Below are 22,412 nucleotides of genomic sequence, written 5' to 3' on the forward strand. Positions count from 1 at the left end.
TTTTATTTGTGTATTGTGTTATTATTTTGTACACTTTTGGACTGAGTAACACAATGAAAATCCACTTTTTTATACTGCTTCAGAATTAGGTATGCTCCATATGTTATATGTTTTAAATAACTCGCTTTGTTTGCGGTATCTAAGTTTAGTGTAAATTATTTTTCTTTTGCTTGTTTTAGTATGCACAACCAGACTGTGAAGATGTTGGAGATCCCCCAAGCATTAAGGCACAGTTAAAAAAAGAAGAAATTGATTTTTATGATGACTTTAGTGATGATGATATCCTGGAAATTTCCAGGAAGAAATATGACAGAAGGAAACCTTACACTGCAAATACTTCAATGGTAACACAGGGACAGCTTTCTTTAATGCAGTGTGGGTTCTCTAGATTGTTGCAGAGAGAAATTGATACTAGCAAAGAAAGTGATAGTAATGATAATGCTCATCATTCAAGTTCTAATGGTCAGACTATAAGAACAAATGTAAATAGCAAGTGTAATGATTTTCACAAATGCCAAGGCCATACCCATATTTTGGAGCATGGGAAAAGTACTAAATCACCAAATGTAACTGATAAACAAGATGCTCATAGTACAGGTACAGCCTCAAATTGGCTGGTTTTATCAAACTCTGAGGAAGAAGGAGAGAGGGAAAATAAAGATCAATGCATTTCAAAGCAAAGCAATGTGGTCATGGAAACAGAAAGCAGTTCTGAAGAGAATGATGATGTCATCTTTCCTACCCAAGTTCCAGCTCGACGGGAACCCATGCTTACTAAAAATATTGAAATATGTAAGTCAGCATCTGAAAATTATGAAAAGTTGGCAAAAAAAAAAGATGGGTTCACATCTAAGGGAAACGATAAGCAGCCTGGATTTAATAGTACTGTGTCAGCTTTCAGCAAAATCATTTCTTTGGAAAACATTAAGAATACCACAAGAGATTTGAAGGGGGCAAGCGACATTAGTGATGAGTCTGATGATATTGAAATTCCCCATATTTTTGAATCAAGAAAGTTAAGAACTTCTAGCTCTCCAAAATTGAAACAAAGACATGTCCTTAACAGAGAATTGGGTAACTTTTCCAAAACTCTGCTGCAAACAAAGAAGCGCAATAGACGAGAAAGGAAGAGTGATTCACAGAATATAGATGAATTTTCATCCTCAGAAGATAACTTACCAGTTGAGAAAATTCATGGCCGAAAGCAAATCTATAAGTGTAAAAGTGAGAGAGGCAAAGTTCAGTTTGTGTCTAAAATGCCCCATCATACTCAAGATATCTCTGTTGCACAAATGAAGTCTGGTAATTATTCTGTACCTAAAACTTCTATAAGTAAAACAGAAGTTGACCATCAGGATCAAAGAGTGGGATCAATGGACATATATTTAGGTAACTAGTCATTTCATTTCCTTGCTTTTGTTTCATCTAAAATAGTAACTTAAGTTTAATTTATAACTGTTGGCAAGTTTTAAGTTCTTCCTTTTATATGTCTTCTTGTTACATGATATAAATCAATATTCCATAAAATTATTTAGCAGTGTCTGTCTCCTTTTACCTGCTAGTCTTACTCTTGTCTCCTGAAACCCTAACAGAATTGACAACTTTCAAGTAAACCTTTTTTAAAATTACAATGTGCTTCTTCAGTGCAACTGTGTACCTCCAGGGTTTTGGAATGACCAACATCTTTGATTATATCTTTCTCCTAATGTATCAGATGGTGTTCAGGAAGTGGCTTATATTCATTCAAATCAGAATGTGGTTGGATCCAGCAAGGCTGAGAATCGTTTGAGTCGGTGGGCAGTACGAGATGTCTTTGAGTTGAAGCAGTTTTCCCAGCTCCCTGCTAACGTAGCAGTCTGCAGTGCCAAGGTAAAGAAAAGTGTTTGGGAAATGTTGTTTTTACTCTATTTTTATCCTCATTTTTCATCTTAAAAAACCCTAACAAACTTAATTTTTTGTTAATGGCCACCATGGATGATCTAAAGCCACTGAGGATGGGAGGAGGAGGAGGAGAAGGAGGCTCAAATGGAGGTGTAATAAATTGTTTTTATTTTTGTATTGGTCAGCTCTAAAAGAGTTGGGAATTGAACAGCAGAGCACCCTCTTTGAGTTGGTGTAGCTTTTTTTGTGTTTTTTTTTTGTGAGAGAAACGGTACAGGTAAAGTTTGAGCATTTGAAATCATGTCCTGTGCCATGTTTTTCTGATTTGAGGCTTGAAAATCTTCAGTTTGTCCTCGATCCTATTAATAAAAATCCAGCTGCCAGAGTACATGATGGAATCTCTGTAGCGTAGAAAGTCAAACAAATCATTTTGCAGAGTGTGTGTGTGTGTGTGTAAACATACGGTTGCTATAATGCATTAAATTGGTCATTATAGTCTATACTTAATGCCTGAAACGTAAAACTAGAGTTCATTGGGAGTGTTCATTTGCAGCGAGAGGTACATGTTTATCATGGATCTTGTTTAGTTATTTTTTGGAATACATATAAGTCTGGAATAAACTCAGGTACAGCTTCCAGGTTTTTGTTCTTATTGTGTAGTGGTTTTAATCTAGTTTAAATACCTGAACACTTTGTTTTTGTTTGCCTTATAATAAACGTTTGTAGTTTCCTTGGCTGATTCTTAAGTTAAACCACAGCATAGAATAAATAATCGGGGAATGCGCAGATCGTTTTTTGCAAATATGTTAGCAATCACTCCAGAAATTGTCGGTGTAAGACCATGCCATTCTGAAGTGTTGAGCTTCCACAGTGGCTAAAAGGGCTCTTCCGGTGTTGTTGTTGTACAGTAATTAATTGAACCATTAGCAGGAATGCCAAAGAATTTTTACACTGGGAAGATCAAACCAGGCTAACCAGTGAAAAGTGAGGCCTTTTCAATTCTAACACATTTGCATTAGAATATTCCTTCTTAACAGGGAAGTCGGTCCAAAATACTCAAGAATACTGTAGAAAAATACTTATTTAATGGATACTAATTTAATACTTATTTTATACATGAAAGAAAACTCTGAAAATGGTGCTTCAGGGAAATGTCTGTTGATTCACTATCTCCAAAACTAGTTTGTGGGAGTTCAGTTGTATTATTCATGTAATTTATGTCTCATTTCTTAGAATTTGTATGACTGCAAGTGTTATAAATTAGTTTCTCTTGATTAACTTGTCATTCAGTTTATTTAAGATATCTGTTTTCTTCACTCAGAAGCAACAGTAGTTATGAATTCTCTTAGAGATCTAAATAGGAAGGAAAACATCAGTAATTGTAGAAAAGGCTGCATGTTGATTTCATTTCCTGTTCTTACTTTTACATAGAGGCATTAATCTAGAAATAATCACTAGATGGCTGCCTGTTCTGAAATGAAGAACTCTTGAGTTTTATGTGCTCTGCTTAAAGAGTTGCCAGAGCCTCACAGAAAACTTTGAAAAATGATCTACTTAGAAAGAATGTTACTGCTATTATTTTCCTTTCTTTGCTATTTTATTTTTATTCCAAAAGGCATTATATAAAAAGCAGGATCATTGTTCCTCTTTTGGTCATCAGTTTTTTGCTGGTCATTTTTCACTTGCTTGCTTTCAGTTTAAGGTATGATATTCATTGTCAGAGCAATTCATTGTATTATCATTAAGAGAATGCCGATTTTGAAAGAGGTGTAATCAACAAGACTTTTAATAGGTTAAATTTATATCATATGTAATATTAAAAACAGTTAAAATTTCTTAAGTATTTTGGGGATATAAAATGATATTAAATCCTGGAATGTTAATTGTAACCTGATAGTCCTTGAAAGAAAAACAAAATTTTTGTCAGACAACTCAGTTTTCTCCTTGATTTCATTTTCTATCATCGTTGTTTTGACAGGGTGTCTTTAAACGTTGTTGTGTAGCTGTTTCTGTTCTCTCTCTCTCTCTTTTTTTTTTTTTCTGGTCACATTCTTAATCAGATGAAAATTGTGTTTGTGTTGTAGCTTTATTTGATAGCGTTATGAGGACTCCTGGACAATGCTCTGATAGTATTTATTTATGCCCATTTTTAAGTATCTTTAAATGAACTGTCTTATTTCTAAATAGGAATGATCAAAAAGAGGATCTTTTCCTTTTTGTTCATAAATAGGTCTCTTTGGACCAAGAGTAAAATATCTTTTGTGCTGTTCAGTTCATCGATGTCAACTCCATCTTCTTGTTTTGCTTGTCAGTCTTTCAATAATATGGCACTTAATAAAGTTTAAATATATCTTTTGAGAAATTAATATCTCTGGAAAGGGATGCGACAACACTAAAAACTAACAAAGTATTCAGTTGAAGTGGCTAAGTTTTAAGTTGGGAAAATGCTGTTTTTTCTACAAATCGTGGTTGAAGATTAAGACATTTTTGGTTTCTACTTACGGAAATAAGGTGAATGTGAAAGGCAGCAAAAATAAATTGGTGGAAAACAATATAAAAAATATCAGTTCAGATTGTAGTCTTACTTGTTTTCCACCTGCTGGAGATAAAAGGACTATAAGATAGTCTTATTAGTCTTTCTTTTATTGCTGAAGCATGAGGACTAATGTAGGCACATAAGTGTAGAAGTTGCTTAAAACGGGAGCAGACTGCAGTAGCTATGAGCAAAGCAAGAGAAGTAGCACAGGAGAAAGATCCATGGGAGCACAGTTGGAAGGGATGAGGCAGACGGTTTGTTCCTCAAAAGGGAATGTGTCAGGTATGTAGAACACCTTATTTAAAAACATGAATAACTAATGAATGAATAAGCATGTTTTTTATACTGGTTATAACAAGTGTAAGCATTAAGCTTTGGGATAAGAAAAGGTGTTTGTCAAAATGATGGTTTCTTTCCTTAATTTGATTTCAGGAGGTCTGTGTTAGAGGTAGGCAATGACATATGCATATTTCCCAGTCCAATCTCTCTTCTTTAAAGTGTAGGTTTCAATGAAGCATGTTTTTTATCCAGTAATGAGTAGTCAGTCTGTCCTTAATGTTACCTGTGCTAGGGTTCATATACCCCAGCTGCTTTTTCTCTAAAATAATGGAACACAGTATTTCAACCTGGGATTGTTCTGTCCCTCCGAAGACTTAGGGGAACAAAAACTTGGCTCTTTTTTATGAGTGGTAGGTCTTGGTAGTATTTCTTCTTTGCTTGCTGCTTTGTGCTCCAGGCTCCATAACTGTCCTGGCTTAGTCTGCTTCAGAGCCTTTGACTCTTCTTTCTCCAGAGGCAGGAGCGAGTTCAATCATACTCTGAATTTTTATTTTTTTGTTTTCAAAGGAATTGTGCAAAATGGCTAGAATGTTCACTTTTGCAGTACAAATGCTTATTTAGTGTGGATGTCCATACCTTCTATATGACTATTAAATTCAGTTAAGTAACAACAATCAGAATATGTAGTCTCTTATCAGGAAATAATAGAACATCTTAAGAGTTCTCTCACAACTTATCAGCTGTGAAAGGTGAGATAAATTTTAAAAGTAGTATAGCTAACAGAATGGTATATGCATTAATAATAGAAAATAAGAGAATGAACCATATTTCGAAAGAATATCGGTAGTCAAAGTAAGTCCTGTCTAGCATCTAAATTCAAGGAAAATTATTGTTGGAAGATATTTTTGGATATGACAGTGATGGAAGCAAACAAATGTGAAAGTTTCTTCTCATCACATGCTCCTGAAGAAAATGAAATATATCATATTTTTTGGAAACTCTTCCTTTAGTCACTATGTTATCACAGAAATCCATGGCAACCCATAAAATTGGGAGAAGGTTCTGTAGCTGTAGGTGGGTTACAGAGAAGTTTTTTCAATGAAAAGTAACTGTTGTCTTGTTATTACTGTAGTCAAGTACTGCAGCAAGTATCTGCTTATACTCTTTTCAAGTACAACCAAGGAGGTTCTTATAAAAAGACTTGCAAAGTTTTCATTAGATAGACATGGTATTTATACACTTAATGTTCTACATCTGCTTTAAGGGATATCTAGAATTATGGTTTAAAAAAAAAATTTGCTTACTGCCAACAGTTCCTGAATCAGACATATTATCCTGTGCTTAAAGATTGTCCATATCGTGCCAATGAACCACAAATAACAGTGTCAGATCAGTGTAGGTTCTGAGGAGAAGGACAGAAGAACAGAACATAGTGTTGTATGATAAACTTCTGCAAAAAGCTGATGTTTCTAATAGTGCTATTTATGTGGAAGGAACTTATGCTTCAATAGCTAGAGGTGTTCAAGAGCCTTAATAATCAAAAGAAGGCCAGTGATTTTCGTTCCATGCAGAGATGTGGCAGACAGCTGTTCCTGAAGAAATTTTGGAGATACAGATTGTACTGCATTACTGACTAATAATACATCTCAACCTACCTCTGCTGAAGCCATTCTCTGTAGTTCTAAAAATGTGTTGTACCTCCCAGAACCTTGGTGTTTCAGAAAACAGTCAAGTATCTCTCTTTGGCTTCAAAGATTTCTGGCTATTTATAATCTTTCATAGCAAGTTGCAAGTGTGGAGGCAAAATTATGGTCAGTTCTCCCCTATCACAATGCAGAATATGTGTATAAGAATCACACCAGGTTTCAGTATTCTGAACACCTGAGGGTAGAAATTGCATGCCACTTACTGCAACAGACAGCTACTGCAGGTAAAACTATCCAGAGCTCGCCCCTGCTGCCTCCATATTCATATGACTGCAAAATATGCTTTATCTGATATTTCATAGAAGTTTATTCTTGAAAAGGATTTTCTGGTCTTTTGTGAAGGTCTGAGTGAAGAAGATTATATTCAAAAATAAATTGTTGGAATAAATGACTTTTTTCTTGCATTTTGTGTGTTGTTTTCACACTGATTTAATGACATTGAGTCATATTTGTTTTGCATCTTAATTTCAATTCAGATACTCTGCACCTGTGTGCAAATACTTGCTTATAATTTGATAGTTTTTTCATGAAACTAATGGAAGATTATCACTATTTGTTAGAAAGACAGTTCTTTGCTTTGGTTTTCAGCTAGTTTGTGTAACTGAAGAAAGAAGAACATTCAAAATAAAAGCTCTGAAAGAAGAAAACATGCAGTGAACCTGTAGACTGGACAGAGTGGCCTTCTAAAACCACAGTAAAACTTCTAGGGAAGAGAAAGACAGTTATTTCAGCTGTTGCAAAAAGTCATGAGAGACATTCATACAATATTTTGTTAATTCTTCTAGCATTATGATTTTTGGGGGAAAGAAGAAAGTGTTAACATCTTCTCTAAGATCTTAGTCACCTACTAAATATTTTTAATCGTTAATGCTTTTTAATCTTTTTTTTTTCCTGGTGGCTAAATTACAAAGCAACCTGTTGGATTTTTTTTTTTTTTTTTTTTTTTCCCCAGTGCAAGAGCTTGAGACTTATTTTGACTTTTGGGTAACTTTCACTGTCATTTATAAAGCTTTTTCTTAACTCACCATAATAAATGGAAGCCTCCCGGAGCCAAGGAAACATCCTCTTCTAATGTTTCTAGTCTGTTCTGAATTAAATGTCAACATTCCATAATTAATTCCCTAATTAATTTCTGTGTTAATTGGCAAAAACAACCTATGTGAAATATTTTGTAGAAGTCTGGAGTAGGCTTTCTTTAGTTCATATAAAGTTGAATTTGTGAAGTATTTTTTCAACAGGGATCTTGTTGGGGGGGGTCGGAACATGGGGAGAACTTTGGAGAAGGCTTGGAGACTTCACAGAAAAATCAAAAATGGGAACAGGACATCCCAAATATTTTGAAAAACTAGTGATGTCCCACATTATAGCTCATTTGCTCTTTTTAATACCTGGAAATGTATCAGTCACAAAAACTCATACTGTACCTGTTGAAAATGTGAAGGTGTTTTTTTTGTTTGTTTTTTTTGTTTGTTTTTTAAGTCAACTGCATGTTTTCAACTTAAGTTTACTTAAAGTTTTACTGAAGAGAAATGTACAAAGACAGCCATTCAATTCAGGATTAATCACTATGGCAACAGAAATGTGGTAACTGAAAAGGGGGAGGATGTATTCTCCCCTCAGCTTCCTGCCAGCTGTCATATTTGACCTCTGCAGCATGAATTCAGGCCAAAATATAGACTGTGACCAGCTCTAAGAAACTATATCTGTATTTTTATAAATTGGTACAAGAATCACACTGTAAAAGAAAACTTAATCCTCTGAACTGGATGACAGACACTTGGCACTCTTGCCAGTGTTTGATGGAGAAATAACTGGATGCTTTGTAGTAAAACCTGGATTAATGGTAAACCCTTCTTTATGTTATTGCAATGTGGTGTAAATGAGAGAACTAAGCATGCTGTCAGCCTAGGAAAAAACGTGCCTTTTTTATCTCCAATGCATGTTTAAGTGCTGTTGAGAATACTGTAAATACAAAAGTTGTGTCATTAGAACCCCTCTTTATCATATTTGTATTACATTGACATTTTGTAGATTATTTAAACAGACTTTCTATCAGTTGTAGTAACTCTGATTGCAGTGTGTTTGCACAGCTTTTGGATTTAGCAAGCTTAGATAGTTGTTTACAATGAGTAGACTTTGGGGAGATAACATTCCATTCTCCTTGTTCTTTTGGGATGGAGAACGCTATTCAGCTTTAATATAATTGTTCCCAAATGATCAGACTGTAATGCTGCTTTATTGAGTTTACTGTTTCAACTTACAATAGAATTAACCATTTTGGTACATCTTTCAGTGTTTTTTTTTCTTTAATGCAGTGAGCTCATATATGTCGCATTTTGTGAAGCATGTAGTTGCATTTTCTTTATGCTGTACCTGCCTGGTTTTTGGTTTGGTACTGTTTGATGGAGAGATCCGGGAACTATGGAAGATAGGTGCCAGTCCACAGACTTCTGCCAGAATAAGCAGTTACCTGGGCTTTGAATTGAGACAGGCTGATTATCTCATTTTCAACAGTATGATAACTATATTGATTTATGGCCAGGCTTTTGGAGCAGAAAAGTGATGTATGACTTTTATGAATTCACTTTGTTAAAAAGTCAAAAACTGGATTGAAAATGCTCCTGAGAAATGTTTGCTCTGTTGCCTAATCGGAGAAGAAACAGTGAGACTCGGAAGCTAATGCAAAACAGAGAGAAGAAATCCATCCTCAATTGACCTGATAGTCTGTTCTCCCCTACTACAGTTTGTCCTTGGTCTCAGTTAAATCAAGTAAAAATGCGAGAGATGACAATCAGGAGAAAATAAGTATATTACTGTGATAAAATTTCCTTACTTTTATCAGTAGGGATGGCTAAATGCTGGTCTCTCCATAAGCCGATGAAAATAAAAGAACATATCCTGCTTTGACTGTTGGCAGAATATATTGGAGGAGTAGTCTGGACCTACGATAAGTCTAACTGTGTTTTCATATCTTGAAGAATATTTCAGCTCTTGGTCTGCTATGATATTACCAAATAATAGATATCATTGCCACAGTATCAATAGTCAACATCCTGAATAGTTTTGTCTAGTTCAGAAAGTTTAAGTATAAAATGCAATTGTCCTAAAGTACTTGAAATTTCAAGGTAGGTTAGCTTCATTTTCTAAGGCAGTTGAGGTGCCGAATATTATCTTCACAATTACATCTAATTCTCATTCTACAGTCTCATTTTATTTGAACAATAGGCCAGTTTGGTCTGAGGGAGACTTCATTTCTATGAGTTCAAATTCTAAGGAAAAATTAATGGGCACTTTAGAAATCATTATAAAATATGATGCTATTCAAGCTTGCTTCAAGCTGTGAGATGTGTAAGTCACCTTTGAAGTACATCATTTGTTCAATACCATATCATCTGTAGATAGAAAAGCAATTTTGGTTTATTTAAGAACCAGTTGAAAGTAGATGTTTTCTGATTACATGCTCTAGATAGCTATTTTATGATCTTGACTATACGGACCTTATTTTTAAAGTAACTACAGAAGAACCAGCATTTAGCCATCCCTGATGATAAAAGTAAGGAAATTTTATCCCAGTTTTATGTGGATGCCATTATACTTTGGTATGCAGAATAACTTAGGAAGAAAATGTTGTCTGAAGTGTGTTAGTTTGGAAGAGAAGAAGAAACCAAGATGAAGAGTCAGGTAACAGACATCTCAGGATGTTTATAAATGTCCTGACAGGTACAGAAAATACAGTTAAAATAAAAACAGTATCTAAGAATAGCATACATTCAACAACAGCATATTGAAAGGTCCCAATAATTCACATACACTATAGAAAAAGTCCCCGGGGGAGAGGGAAGGGAAGGGAAAACTATAAGGGGAAAAGATTAGCTGAGGTTATTTGGGATTATAATTTGGGTAGATAGAGAAGTTCATTGGAATGTAGTCAGTGAATAACAGCTGGTGAAAATAATAAGAAATAATTCACACTCTGCTGCAACTTGCAGTATATCCAGAAGGGCATGTGTTTTCTCAGGTTTTGAAGGGAGTGAGAAAATACAAAGTAGAATATGGCATAAGAGTTTATTATTTGCTTGCAGGTCGGTTTTAAGAGGAAAGTCATACTGTCTTTACTGCGTTTCAAGCTTTTATATGGCTTAGGTGATGGCAAGGTAGCTAGAGACTTGAGTATGCCTTCCTTGTTTGTTTTAAAAATGAAAACAAACAATGAAACTGTGCAATGGAAAGCATCCCACATATCTGGCAGCAGTGGTTTCATGCATACTTGCAGAGAAAAGCCAGTTAACACAGTTCCAGCTACGAGTGAGGGAAACCAGAGAGAACTGCTGACTGGAAATCTGTATCTGGCAAGATACTACCAGAATGATACTTTGGGTAGTCCAGGCAGTAAGAGAGAGGAAGAAATTCAGACATAGTACAATTACGGCTGAGGAATAATTATGCAAACATGTTTAAAACTTGAGATTCAGGCTTTTGAAGGAAATTCAGTATCCTGTATATCTCGCGACTTGAGGAATTGCCACAGAGTTGAGACAGCTTAAAAAAGCAAGTATTGTACTTGAGTCTTCATTTAGTCGTCCCACTCCCAGCATGTGGTCTTTTGCTCTCCTGTATGTTTTCATCTTGCTATGCTTAAAAAGATGCACATTGTACCCTTTTGCCTTGCTTGAAAGAGCTAAAGTGAGAAAGAGGGAGTTCACAGGCTTAAGGTGGCCAGGCATTTCAGTCATGTGTGAGGATGCTCATACATTGATTTTCATTCATTTTCCCAAAGCACAGAGCCCTCTCTCTCTGCCTATTGTAGGAAGGAAAGATACAGAAGTTGTTCTTTCAAAGGTAAACAAAAACTGATCTTGGTATGTGTATACTCTTTGAAAAGTTCTGCAACAGTGCAGAAGACACTTAGACCATCACATGGTGCTTAACAGATCCAAAAGTTATTATAGATTCAAGGTGGAATCACAAGATAGAAGTGATTCCTGCCTTGCTTGATACTCAGCTGCATGTCTTCACTGTCCTTGAAAAGCAGGTGCATGTGAATCTTAAATGTGGACTGTTGTGGAACTCTAAATGTGCAGATGCTGCCATTTTTGCTGGACTCTTGATTAAACCCTGTTATGGTAATGTGCATCTCAAAGAAAATGGAATATAAGAGGTGAAAACAAATGCTTTCTTATGAATCATTTTTTTAATGAGTGATAGAGTCCCAAAGCTTTCTGGATCCTTTTAAAACTATTTTCTGCTCAGCTAGGTAATAGTCCCTTTTCTTTCCTGTTGCAGTACATGGAAAGCCTCTTTAGAGTAGATGCAGTTAAATGAAGAGGGGATAAAATAAGAAAACAAATGTAAGACAGGAAGAAATGGCTGTGTTTTTACATGTTATTTTCCCTATTTTGCATCAGAAATTCACAATTTCATTTTACTGTACTTTCAGCAGCTCTTAAATATGCTTTTCCATTTACTGTGATATATTCTGCAGTATAATCTTTTCTAAAATACTTAATCCAAAAAAATGTTGCCCTTTACTAAAAAGCTTTCATTTGTGGCACTGTGTGTCTTAGATGCATGCTTTTGTTTGAAAATAAATTGTTCATCCCTGTTTAACTTTGTATGAAGGTTTTCTTGACAAAGTGGAAAGCCATCATATGTTCAGTGTTGAGTAAATTAGTAAAAATGTTACATTCAAGTAATTAGTATTAGTGCAGTTAATTTATCAGATGACCAAAAATACATGGTCAGGTTTTAAAGGGAAAATTTGAGCATTTGAAGAGTGGAAATTTCATAATGTCTACTGCAAATATATACTGTATTCAGTATAGTTAATTAAATATTTGATGAAGACAAACATATTTCATATTTGCTGTCAATCTTATAAATTTTCTTTTACAACATATGTAGTGTATATAATGTGTGATACATTAATTATGCCTTTAGGTCTGCATCATAAAAATTTCAGAAGGCTAATTAGAAGATGTGCTATGTAATACATGAAAGATACTTTAACACGGGATATCCTGTATATCTGTTATGGTATAATGTTTGGCAGGAATCCTTTTGGGTTTCTATACTGTGATTTTAGTTATTATTCAGAATGACTTGCCCACAGTCATGTATTTGTAAATTTTAAGCATATTTACATTTGAAAGTAACAGAAAATTGTGCTGTTGCTTATATAGTATTGAGTGGAATCTTAATTCCGGGGGAAAGAATTCCTGTTGCTATTCATGATTTTAATTTTTGTATTATTTTTCCCCTCTCTGTGTTAAATTGGTTAACATTTTTCAGTAGCTATGTGGCTGAGCCATAAAGCAAAGCCAGACTTGCTATTTGGGAAAAGATTTAGAATTTTTTTGACAAAAATATTGACTCTTTCTTCTGATTCTCCACTTTTTTCTTTTTTTTAATTAAACCACTGTTTCTTGCCAGTCCTGAGATATGCTTATGGACCAATCACCAGTTTCTTTCCAGTGTTGCAATAATGATTTGAAAAACAGTATAGTAATATCTTTTATCATTAAAATGTTGTTCTTTCAAAGAGTTCAGCAACACAGTTACTAACCTCAGTATATTAATATACAGGAGCATAAGTTAAGTAAAGTGCACTGCCAAATGCACAGTATACTACTTGTGATTTATTTTTGGTCATAAAATTTAGTGATTCATAAAGGGTCTTCCATTCAATTATATAAATAGATTGTTAAACAGGCTAGTATCAGTAATGTAAGAACAAGAGTCAGGTTATTTTGAACACTTTTTTTTTTTTTTTTATCTCCTAGACCTTGTTTCATTCCTCCTATAAACGTTCATGGCACTGCAGAGACACATCACGTAGTCTCTTAATCAAGGAGTGAGAAGTGCATGGACTGAGCCATACAGAGGTTCTAAGATCATTTGAATTCTGTTAATTTCATTCTTATTTTGCAAGAATGCCTCATGCATATGATATACAGGATAATTCGGATGAACAAGACCAGTGCTGTAATGTCAACAAGGGATTTCATGTAGGAGGAGTTAGCAAATGATGGGGGGAGGGTTGATGGCAGAGAAAGCTCCTGAGGAACAGAAAATAGAAAGCTGTTGGAAGGAAGTTGCTAACATGGAATAGACTTGAATCAGTGAGTTAGAAGGCAACCACTGAAAGGGGGATTCAGAAAGAAATCATGCATGAGAGGAAAGATATTAGAGTAGACTTAGTAATACAAGTTGAATTCAAAAGAAGGCAGAGTAATACAATGCTGGAATGTAGACAGAGCTTTTCACTTTTTTTTTTAACAGTAACCCTGGTAGAAAGATACAGCTTATTCTACCTAGGGCCTCATCCAGATGTCACTCAGAGTAACGGATTTCAGATTGGACCTTTAAAGAACATGGAGACATCTTAAGAAAAACTGAAATAAGTGTTTTCATTTGGCTGACAAAAGTTTATCATTTAAAAAATATATATTGGATTTGGGGGGTTGGGTTGGATTTAAGTTGGCAGACTTTCAGAAATACTCACAAATTCAGCTGAGCCAGTTGTGCTTCAGCCTAACTGGGTGCCATTTAACCAATTGGCTTTAGTCCAGACAACTGAGTCAAGATGTTTAAGAGTAATTCACAGTGACCTTGGGCTTTTGCTAGTATTTGCTCTTATAGCTCTTGGGGTAACTGTTTATAGTAACTTTTTCTACCTTCTGGAATAAGCTCTCAGCAGTTTATTTGGGCAGAAGAGGAGGAGCTCCATGTCTGTATATGGTGGTATTTTGCTGTTGTTGTTTTGGGCTTGCCAGTGTTGGTCAATGTACTTTGAAGTTTCGTACTAGTAGAACTAAATATACCATTTGGGGGTTTATTTGCAATTAGCAGTATTTTTTACGGTAATCCTGATTCTCTGCAAAGATGAGCAATTTTATGACTTTCAGTGTGTTTACAAGATTTGGCTTTTTTTCCAAAGAGAGATTTTTAATCTTCTGTGTTTGAACAGATGTATAAACCAAAGTATTGCTGCCTTATATACTTTGGTTTTGTTTATTAAGAGGTAGATGGATGCACATGTATGGGAGTTTTAAATACTTCTAAGACAGACATTGACATGGTTAGGCTTGTATTTACACAAGTTATGTTTGCATGAATTAAATTATACAGCATTCACATTACTCTTTATTCCTGAGAGATGCTAAGTCTTATCACACTGAGGTCTGAAAGCTGTAAATCTTTTTCATTCAAAAACTTTAATCAAAAATAATGTATTTTAAAACCAAAATTTTTTTCTTTTAAAATAAATTTTCCAAGTAAAGTTCTGTATTATCTATGCATATCCAAAAAAGAATACTTGTAAATATTTTTAAATGTATACAGAATGAGCAAGATAACTGTAGAATATTTATATATGCTATAGATAAGATCTGCTAATTCAGTCTTAAGTTTGTTACTATCATCGTAACATTCCTATTGGGAGATAGAGAGCTTTTTCATCTTAATTGAGGCCTTGCTTTCAGATTTGTATAGTCTATTTTTTAATAGCTGCAGTGAAATTTTAATGTTTAGAGTTGGGCATTTATCTTACAGAAGTGAAAATGTATGTCTGTAGGTCCCTTAGTATTAACATCTCTGTCTGTATGCTGGTTTGAGGTTATTTGCCAAAGTAATGGATTGAGAACAGATGCGAGATCCTAAAGCTCAAGAACATTGTGAACAGCCCATGGAAATTAGGAAGTGGACATGGATCAAATAGAAACACATTGGGAGAAATGCTGTAGATCCAGTACCAAAGTTTGAACTGCAGATGACAAGGTGTGAACACATTTTGTGTTTTCAGCTCTCGAATACTGTTAGTGAGGGACTGAGAACATTATTAAGTAGTTATTCTTTCCATTCATCTCATTTAGAAAAACAAAAAACAAACTGTAATGTTGCTTTTCTATTTCTCTCTTTCTCATGCACATTCTTTAATCTTTATATTCCCCTTGGCTTGCCTTTTGGGAGACAGGAAGTAGTCTACGAGAAATTAAGAGAATTTCTGAAGAAATAACTTTAAAATGTAAATAGGATCATATTTTTGTCCAAGAAGCTGACTATTGATACATGAGGAGTTAGACTGGTAATAAAATCATTTTCATTTGATTAAAATATCAGTTTCTTATGGCCATTACAATTATATTGGTATTTCCTATTTAAGAATCATCACGTTTAAATTCCAGAGTGTTTTAATGATATCAATATTGTAATGAATTGAGCATGTAATTTTTTGTTCCTTTACAGGTAACTATTGTAATATTTCTTTCAAAAGCATCTTTACAACCCTGATTAAATATGCATGTTTGTGACTGTGGTATTAGAGATCGTGATATTAGCAAAAAAATGCTCTACCCTAACTTCATTATCTTTGAATAATATTATGATTATTTATAGTTGTTAATTTCAAAGTATTTTGTCAAATTTTGAAAGCAAATGGTCTTAGCTTTCAGTGGGGTTGCAGAAATTTTCAGAATACTTTAAGACATTTACCTAGAGCATGTGCTTCATTAGTTGCTGTTTTAAAAATGTTTCCTTGAGTGTAAAGTAACTAAGAGTTCTGAATATACATAAACCGTGGAACATACTTCAGTAAGCAGAAACTAGTGAATCTAGATGGTCCATTAAGCTTGCTAAATGAATCCAGGAAGATATTATGTATTTATTAAGACTGTAACCTGTTGACACAGACATTTTTCTATATTACGGTAATACTTGGAGGGTTTAACTGAGATTTAAGTCCTGTTGCACAACATTAAGTATTTGTATATTCCCCTGTTAATGTATTAGAGAACTTCATGATCTTTCATTTATCCTCACAACTAAACTGTATTTTGGAAATAAAAATATCCGATGTTACACATGAGGTGCTAACACTTGCCTTCAGTGTTCCAGAAAGTTTGTGACCAAAAAGGGAATTTATGCTGGAGCTCTGAATCTGACTCTTAGCACCCAAACCACTGAGCCCTAGCTGAGGGTGGCAGAAGTGATCATAATAGAACTCATCATTACGTCAAAAAACACAGTTTTGATGATTTCTGTATCTCTTTTTACCAGAAAAATGAAGAAAACCCAGAAGGTGACATAGCAGGAAAGAACAGTAATATGAGAGAAGAAATGTTGGTGAACAATAAACAACATCACCTGTTTGTTATGCATCCTGTAACCCAGAAAAACAAAAAAGTACACAAAATAGGTTCGACCACCTTCTTGTTTGGAAGGACACCCAAAGAAGTCCGCAGGTGAGACTGTCTTGGTGAGACAGAAGTAAAATTTTAAGCTTAAAAAGAACTTTCCTCTGAGCAGTTACTTGCTTTTTTTTTTTTTTTTTTTTTTTTTTTTTTAATCTTTATGCTTTAACCATACTCTAGGAATACTGATGATTTTCTGTGGCAAGAGCAGAAGAGCAGAACTAATGGGAAGCTTCAGCTCACACTATACAAAGAGTATTATAATTGATTAATAAAATGAATTGAACCCACAAATCACTAACATGTTGATTCAATATGTCATGCATTACATAGTTATGCAGATGCCATCACCACAGGGTTCATGGTATGTGCACCATGCAGTACTACAAACTAATGTTTAAACTGTATAGAAACAAGAAATTTTATAGTGTGAACTTTTGACTGGCTGCTGGTTTTGCCCATATTTCATCACTGTCATTGAAAGACTGTAAAAAAAATTGGATATTGTATTTATTTTTTTAGCAAGGGGCTCAATATTTTTTTAACAATTTTTTTAATATGTTGTTTTCCTACCCCCGTCTTTGGAAGGATGATAATCTTTCCATCTTCTCATATTTTCTCTTTTTCCCGAGCTATGACTATTAGTACCACCTAAATTCCAATGGTATATAGATAGGAATGCAGTAACAATAGCAGGATGATATGTGGAAACAGAAAGGAGAAAGCTGCCGCTGACTGGGCAAACCTACAGAAGTGGGATTTGGTATATATTTTTAATTTGGCCTTGAGACAACGTAATTACTAGATATGAGAGCTGATGGCTAAGTAATATCTGTAAGTGTTCAGAATCTGTCATGTTAGCCAGCTGACTTTAACTACCCAGACTATTACTGAAGTGCTAGAGTTGCTTACTCTTATAGATATTGTAAATTCTGGACACTTAAGGGGGAGGTAGAGGGGAACCCTTCATGCTAAGATTTTCAAAAATGTAACCATAGCTATCAATAATTTATTGAGGTAAAATTTTCAAAGGCAATAAAGTAACAGAAAATGTTATCACAGGAATTTAAAGCCATGTCTGACAAAAGGCTTAAGCACCTTCAAATTAAGTGCTCTTAAGTGTTAAGCAAATCAATTTGCTTGCGGGTAGAACTCAGACTCTGTAATGCATCTAGATCCCCTATACAGTGAATGAGGGTCATTCGGTGCCTCAGGCTGGTCTGTTGTAGTTAGAAAGCTGAATGGGACGCTGCCTGCAGTTACCACACAGTGAGGATACTTGGAGTTTCATGTCCCATCTCTGAGAAGGGAACATAAGCTGACCTCTCCCTCTTTCCACTTACCCCTGCCCCAAACCTGATCCCAGACTATGGGCTGTCCTCAGGGTTGTCTCCTCCTTTAGTTAGAGCTTGACCTTTTAGCAGAAAACAAACAAACATTCCACCGATAACTGGATAGGCAGAGGGGACGGTCCCTGCTTGCTGTGATTGTGTTAATCCAGCTCTAGTTTAACAAGTTCTTAAAAGAAGTTTAAGCAACTACTTTTTTTTTCCCCAAAAAACATTGTCATCTATCTGTCTGCCTCTTTTCGTAGCTAAATACCTTCTGAAATCTGGACCTTTGGCACATAACCTTACCTACACTGAATGTCAGTGAATCTTCAGCTCTTAAACTGAGGAAATCATACTGGAGTTTGGGGCTTATAAGTCACTTCAGTTCTTTTAAGACCGTTACTCTTTCTTCTTTTTGCTAATAAAACAAATACTGCTTCTAAAGGAAATTAGTGATTACTTTGGGGGATATATGAGGTAAATGAACTGAGTTACTTGCAAGCTTTTTTTGTTCCTAATTAAAGGTGTCAGAATAACTATTTTTCCTTCCCGATGACACAGGAGACAGTTTGAGGAAATGGTATCCCACTTTAACATGGGATCAGTAGAAGAACTTGCAGAACATATTGCAGAAGCTACATCAGAAACACGGCAGAAAATGTTGAAGGAATTTTATGCTTCCAAGTATCCAGAGGCAGAGGCTTTCTTTGCAGTTGAAATACCAGCACATGTTTCACATGACTATGAGGAAGCAGAAGTGTGTACAAGACATTCCAGAAAAAGAAAATCTACTGTTAATTTTGGAAGATCCAAGTCTAGACCTTCATCAGCCAGAGGTTATCCTCTGAGTAGAACTACAGAAATATGCAGCCAGCAAAGACATAAAGGAGAAGCAGAGCAACATCACAATGACTCCTGTGTACAAGATAATATGTGTGTTAATGCAAAATGTAAACAATCGCCCACTGTTGCTGTTCAACATATCAGAAGGGGAAACAGTCAGGCATTCAAGGATTTTATGGCATCTGGCTCATTAAGCAGTAAATCAGAAATAATTGAGGTGCTGTCTGTAAATAGCTGTACAGGACAGCAGGACTCAGAAGGAACACAGTCGCCAAGAAAAAGATCCCTGTCTCCGTCAGAAAACGGGGAGAGAAAAGCTCAGACTTGTAAGAAAAACTCTTTTATGGACTTACTTGGAGATACCTCTATTCTCAATGACTTCTTCAGAAATGATGGAAATGGGCCTACAGAATTACCAAGGAGACTTCCTTCAGGGCAAGCAGAAAAATCAAAAGAGAGACCAAAAGACTTCTGGGACATGCTGAATGAGCAGAATGAGGACAGCCTCAGAAAGCTCAGAGACATAACAGTCATAGAGAAGCTATGTGAAAGAGCACCTCTTTCCTCAATGACAGAAAAGAGAAAAGTGTGTGAAAGTTCTCTTTGGAAAAAAAATGAAAACTTTCTATGGAAAAAATACAGTCCAGATGATTAAGATGAGTCATCCACTGCTACATCTTGCAATGTAATAAAATGAAAGCTTTCTACATGAATTGCACTATGATTGTTTTAGGTAGACAAACATTAAACAACCACAACTTAAACAGTATGCAGCAAAGCACAATACCTCCATGAAATTAAAGGCAAAGTGATGAATTTGTATTTATGATGCCACTGATTTACATTTTACATCGGCTGTACTGTGTAGTATTGTAAGCTATGACATGCTAATTTTAAATTAAACACTTTTTAAATCTTCTGAATGCCATCTGCTTTTTTTTAAATACTGATCTTATTCCTATAGTTAGTAGCAAGCAAATTTTTCCCCCTTGCTTTTGTCTGGCCACCCTCAGTCATCCTGGCAGAATTTAATGATAGAAACAAGACTTGACAGTGATACTCCTCATAATCTCTGAGCTGCTAGACATGTGGGGTTCAGGGACTTCCTGAGACAGGGTGATGTCTTTGAGTCTAATAGCCCATGGTGGATTTTTTTTCTTCTGTGAATTTACTCAGTGTCTTTTCCCTGTGGAGCCTCTAATTATCTTCGATATCCTATGGTGAGTTCTTCAGCTTGCCTAGTGTGAAGAACCACCATCTTATGTTTGTTCATTGTCTTTTTATAATGCAAGATCTACAGTGCATTAAATGACACCAGATTTCACGTTTCATCTCTCCAGGCCACTTTCATCTCTCTGTGGCACTTGATTTATAGACTACCATCATGTCTTTGTCAGATGGTGGGGCCTGGACAGTACTTGGGTGCTATTCATTCTTCTGTGCAAGGAAAGAAGGGGAGGAGTACTCTCTTAAAAGGAAGAAAATACACTGTTTCCTAGTGAATTTCAATAAGAATCTGGTGCCCTTCAGTATTTGAGGCATGCTGTTGTCTCTTATTTCCACATTGGACACACAGATTGCTGATTTTTTTTTTTTTCCTTTGGCTTTGTTATTTACACATTAGTATTTTAGTATGAGCAGTTTTGTGGACATCTGTATGGCCGCATTCCTAAACCCAGGCTTGAAAAGTCACTTTTAAAAACACAGGTAACTTTTGCTGAGAAAGTTAACAGTAATCTGGATATTGAAGCAGTTCTGCTGTTGACACTAAGTATTACTGTTAAGTATGTTGCTGCTTGAATTCAGCTTGTGCTAATAGCCAGAAGGTTTGTCAGTCACTTTATACTTAGGTAATTGTAATTCTTGTGCTACATCAATTTGCTCCAAAATGTATGTTACTTTCCTTGTACTCAAAACTAACTCAATGAATTGAGAAATATACAGCTTTTATCTTGAAGGTGCGTTAGAAGAAGAACGGTCTTGTGTCTAGTACATAGAATTTTAACTCGGCTGTCCTTTTTTCTAACGTGCAAATACTTTGGTCACGTTCATTGCATGTGTAAAAGAGATATTCTTCCATCTGATGGAAGTGGTTAGCTTTTGTAACCTTTACTCTCTGTGTCAAAAGCTATGGCACTTAAGTTGTGAGTTCCAAATATGAAATTAAATTTACTCTTCAGTTTTTGTGGTGGTGTAACTGTACTGGGGCTAAAGACAGATTTAGTGTACTTAGGTCATTAATTCCTTGGGTGGCCGGGCATCTGCACAGCAAAGAGAATGGACTGGCTTGAGACAATGGACAGACTTAAAACTAGGTGATGGACTGAACCTTCACAATTAAGCGTTCGATTGCTACAGGAGCCTTCTGGGTGGGAATTTTGATAGTTCTTGAAATTCCTTCAGGCAGCTCCTGCTGTGTCTAGCCTAATTTGTATACTTGTATGTGTTGATTAACATCCTTGGTGGAGTGTCCCAAAGACTCCCCTAGGTGGTTCCTGCTGCAGAAGTGATTAAACTGTAAATAGATAAAACATTTGTAAATAGTCAATAGAAAAAGTTCCTAAAGAAGTGGTCATGTAGGACGGTCTCTTGTGTGTAATTAATATATATATGTGATGTTTTGTATGTAGTTAAGATAATCAATAAAAATGAATTATGCACATGTTGCAGTGGTCATGTAGGACCATAGGCCCCATGATTTATAAAATTAGAGCAGAGTAGTGTTTTAGAGGGTGGTCCCACCAATCCATCTGGAAATGCCATAGCAAGGACCCTTGCAACAAGACTCCTGTTGCCAGCAGACAGTGACCATCCTGTCACTGTCCCAAACCATCCTGTTTGGGAGATTTGATCCCCCATGCAGCATTACCTTTGCCAAGATTCAAACTAGTTTTTAACAAAAAGTCTGTTCTGAGTATGCAGTACATTGTAGTTGGCAGAGTCATCTTTCACTTAGTTTTGTCTATTGTGTGTTGTTCCATCTGAGAAAACTTGTTCAAAACATAGGAAGTATTTTTATGCAATGCTTGCTTAAACTGAAACTTGTGGTTTTAAGAGGAATTAGACAAAACTTATGAAGGATTGGTCCCACATGGACTATTCAGCACAATGGTCCAGAGGAAATTCTGGAGGAGGCATACCTTCTCAAAAATTGCTTGTTTCAAGATCACTGGAGAGAGATCCCTACTTCTTTAAGAGATTCTCTTGCCCTGTTTCTTGCTTGCACTGTTTCACTACTGCTGCCCAACCACCAGGACAGACAGGACTCAAGATTAGATGGATACTTGGACTGTTCCAGAATGACTGTTCTTATGCTGAGTTAATTTCAGAGATTGTTAGGAAATTATAGATATGATTTTATTATGACTACTACTTATAGAAGATGAACATCCACATTCTTGACGTTGCTACCCTACCTTTGTCTGTGAAAGAGCTTCAACTCTGCATGCTACTTCCTGATTATTTCAGCTCAGATGAGTCAGGGCAGTTGATTGCTATGGTTTATCATTAGCTGTGAGAAGGTGACATTTTGCAATCTAAAGTTAAGCATGTCTGACTTCCATATGCATTTCACCATATTCTTGCAAGGTAGCAGTCCCTTAGTATACTCTGCAAATACTAAGCTGTGTTCGGAATTGTTGTAGTCTGC

At 35.5% G+C, this 22,412-nt stretch overlaps 1 protein-coding gene across 1 annotated transcript in view; it reads left to right on the plus strand.

The window, feature by feature from the left end:
* Positions 1-19,686, plus strand: part of ERCC6L2 (ERCC excision repair 6 like 2) — a 59,181-nt gene extending 39,495 nt beyond the window's left edge. Inside the window, exons 16-19 of the mRNA XM_067315507.1 lie at positions 180-1,389; positions 1,715-1,869; positions 16,456-16,640; positions 18,482-19,686. Of these exons, the coding sequence (XP_067171608.1) occupies positions 180-1,389; positions 1,715-1,869; positions 16,456-16,640; positions 18,482-19,418 (2,487 nt within the window). The 3' untranslated portion in view covers positions 19,419-19,686. The remainder of the gene's footprint in view (positions 1-179; positions 1,390-1,714; positions 1,870-16,455; positions 16,641-18,481) is intronic.
* The last annotated feature ends 2,726 nt before the right edge of the window (positions 19,687-22,412 follow it).

This window comes from Apteryx mantelli, chromosome Z, assembly GCF_036417845.1.
Source record: "Apteryx mantelli isolate bAptMan1 chromosome Z, bAptMan1.hap1, whole genome shotgun sequence".
NCBI classification, from domain to species: Eukaryota; Metazoa; Chordata; class Aves; order Apterygiformes; family Apterygidae; genus Apteryx; species Apteryx mantelli.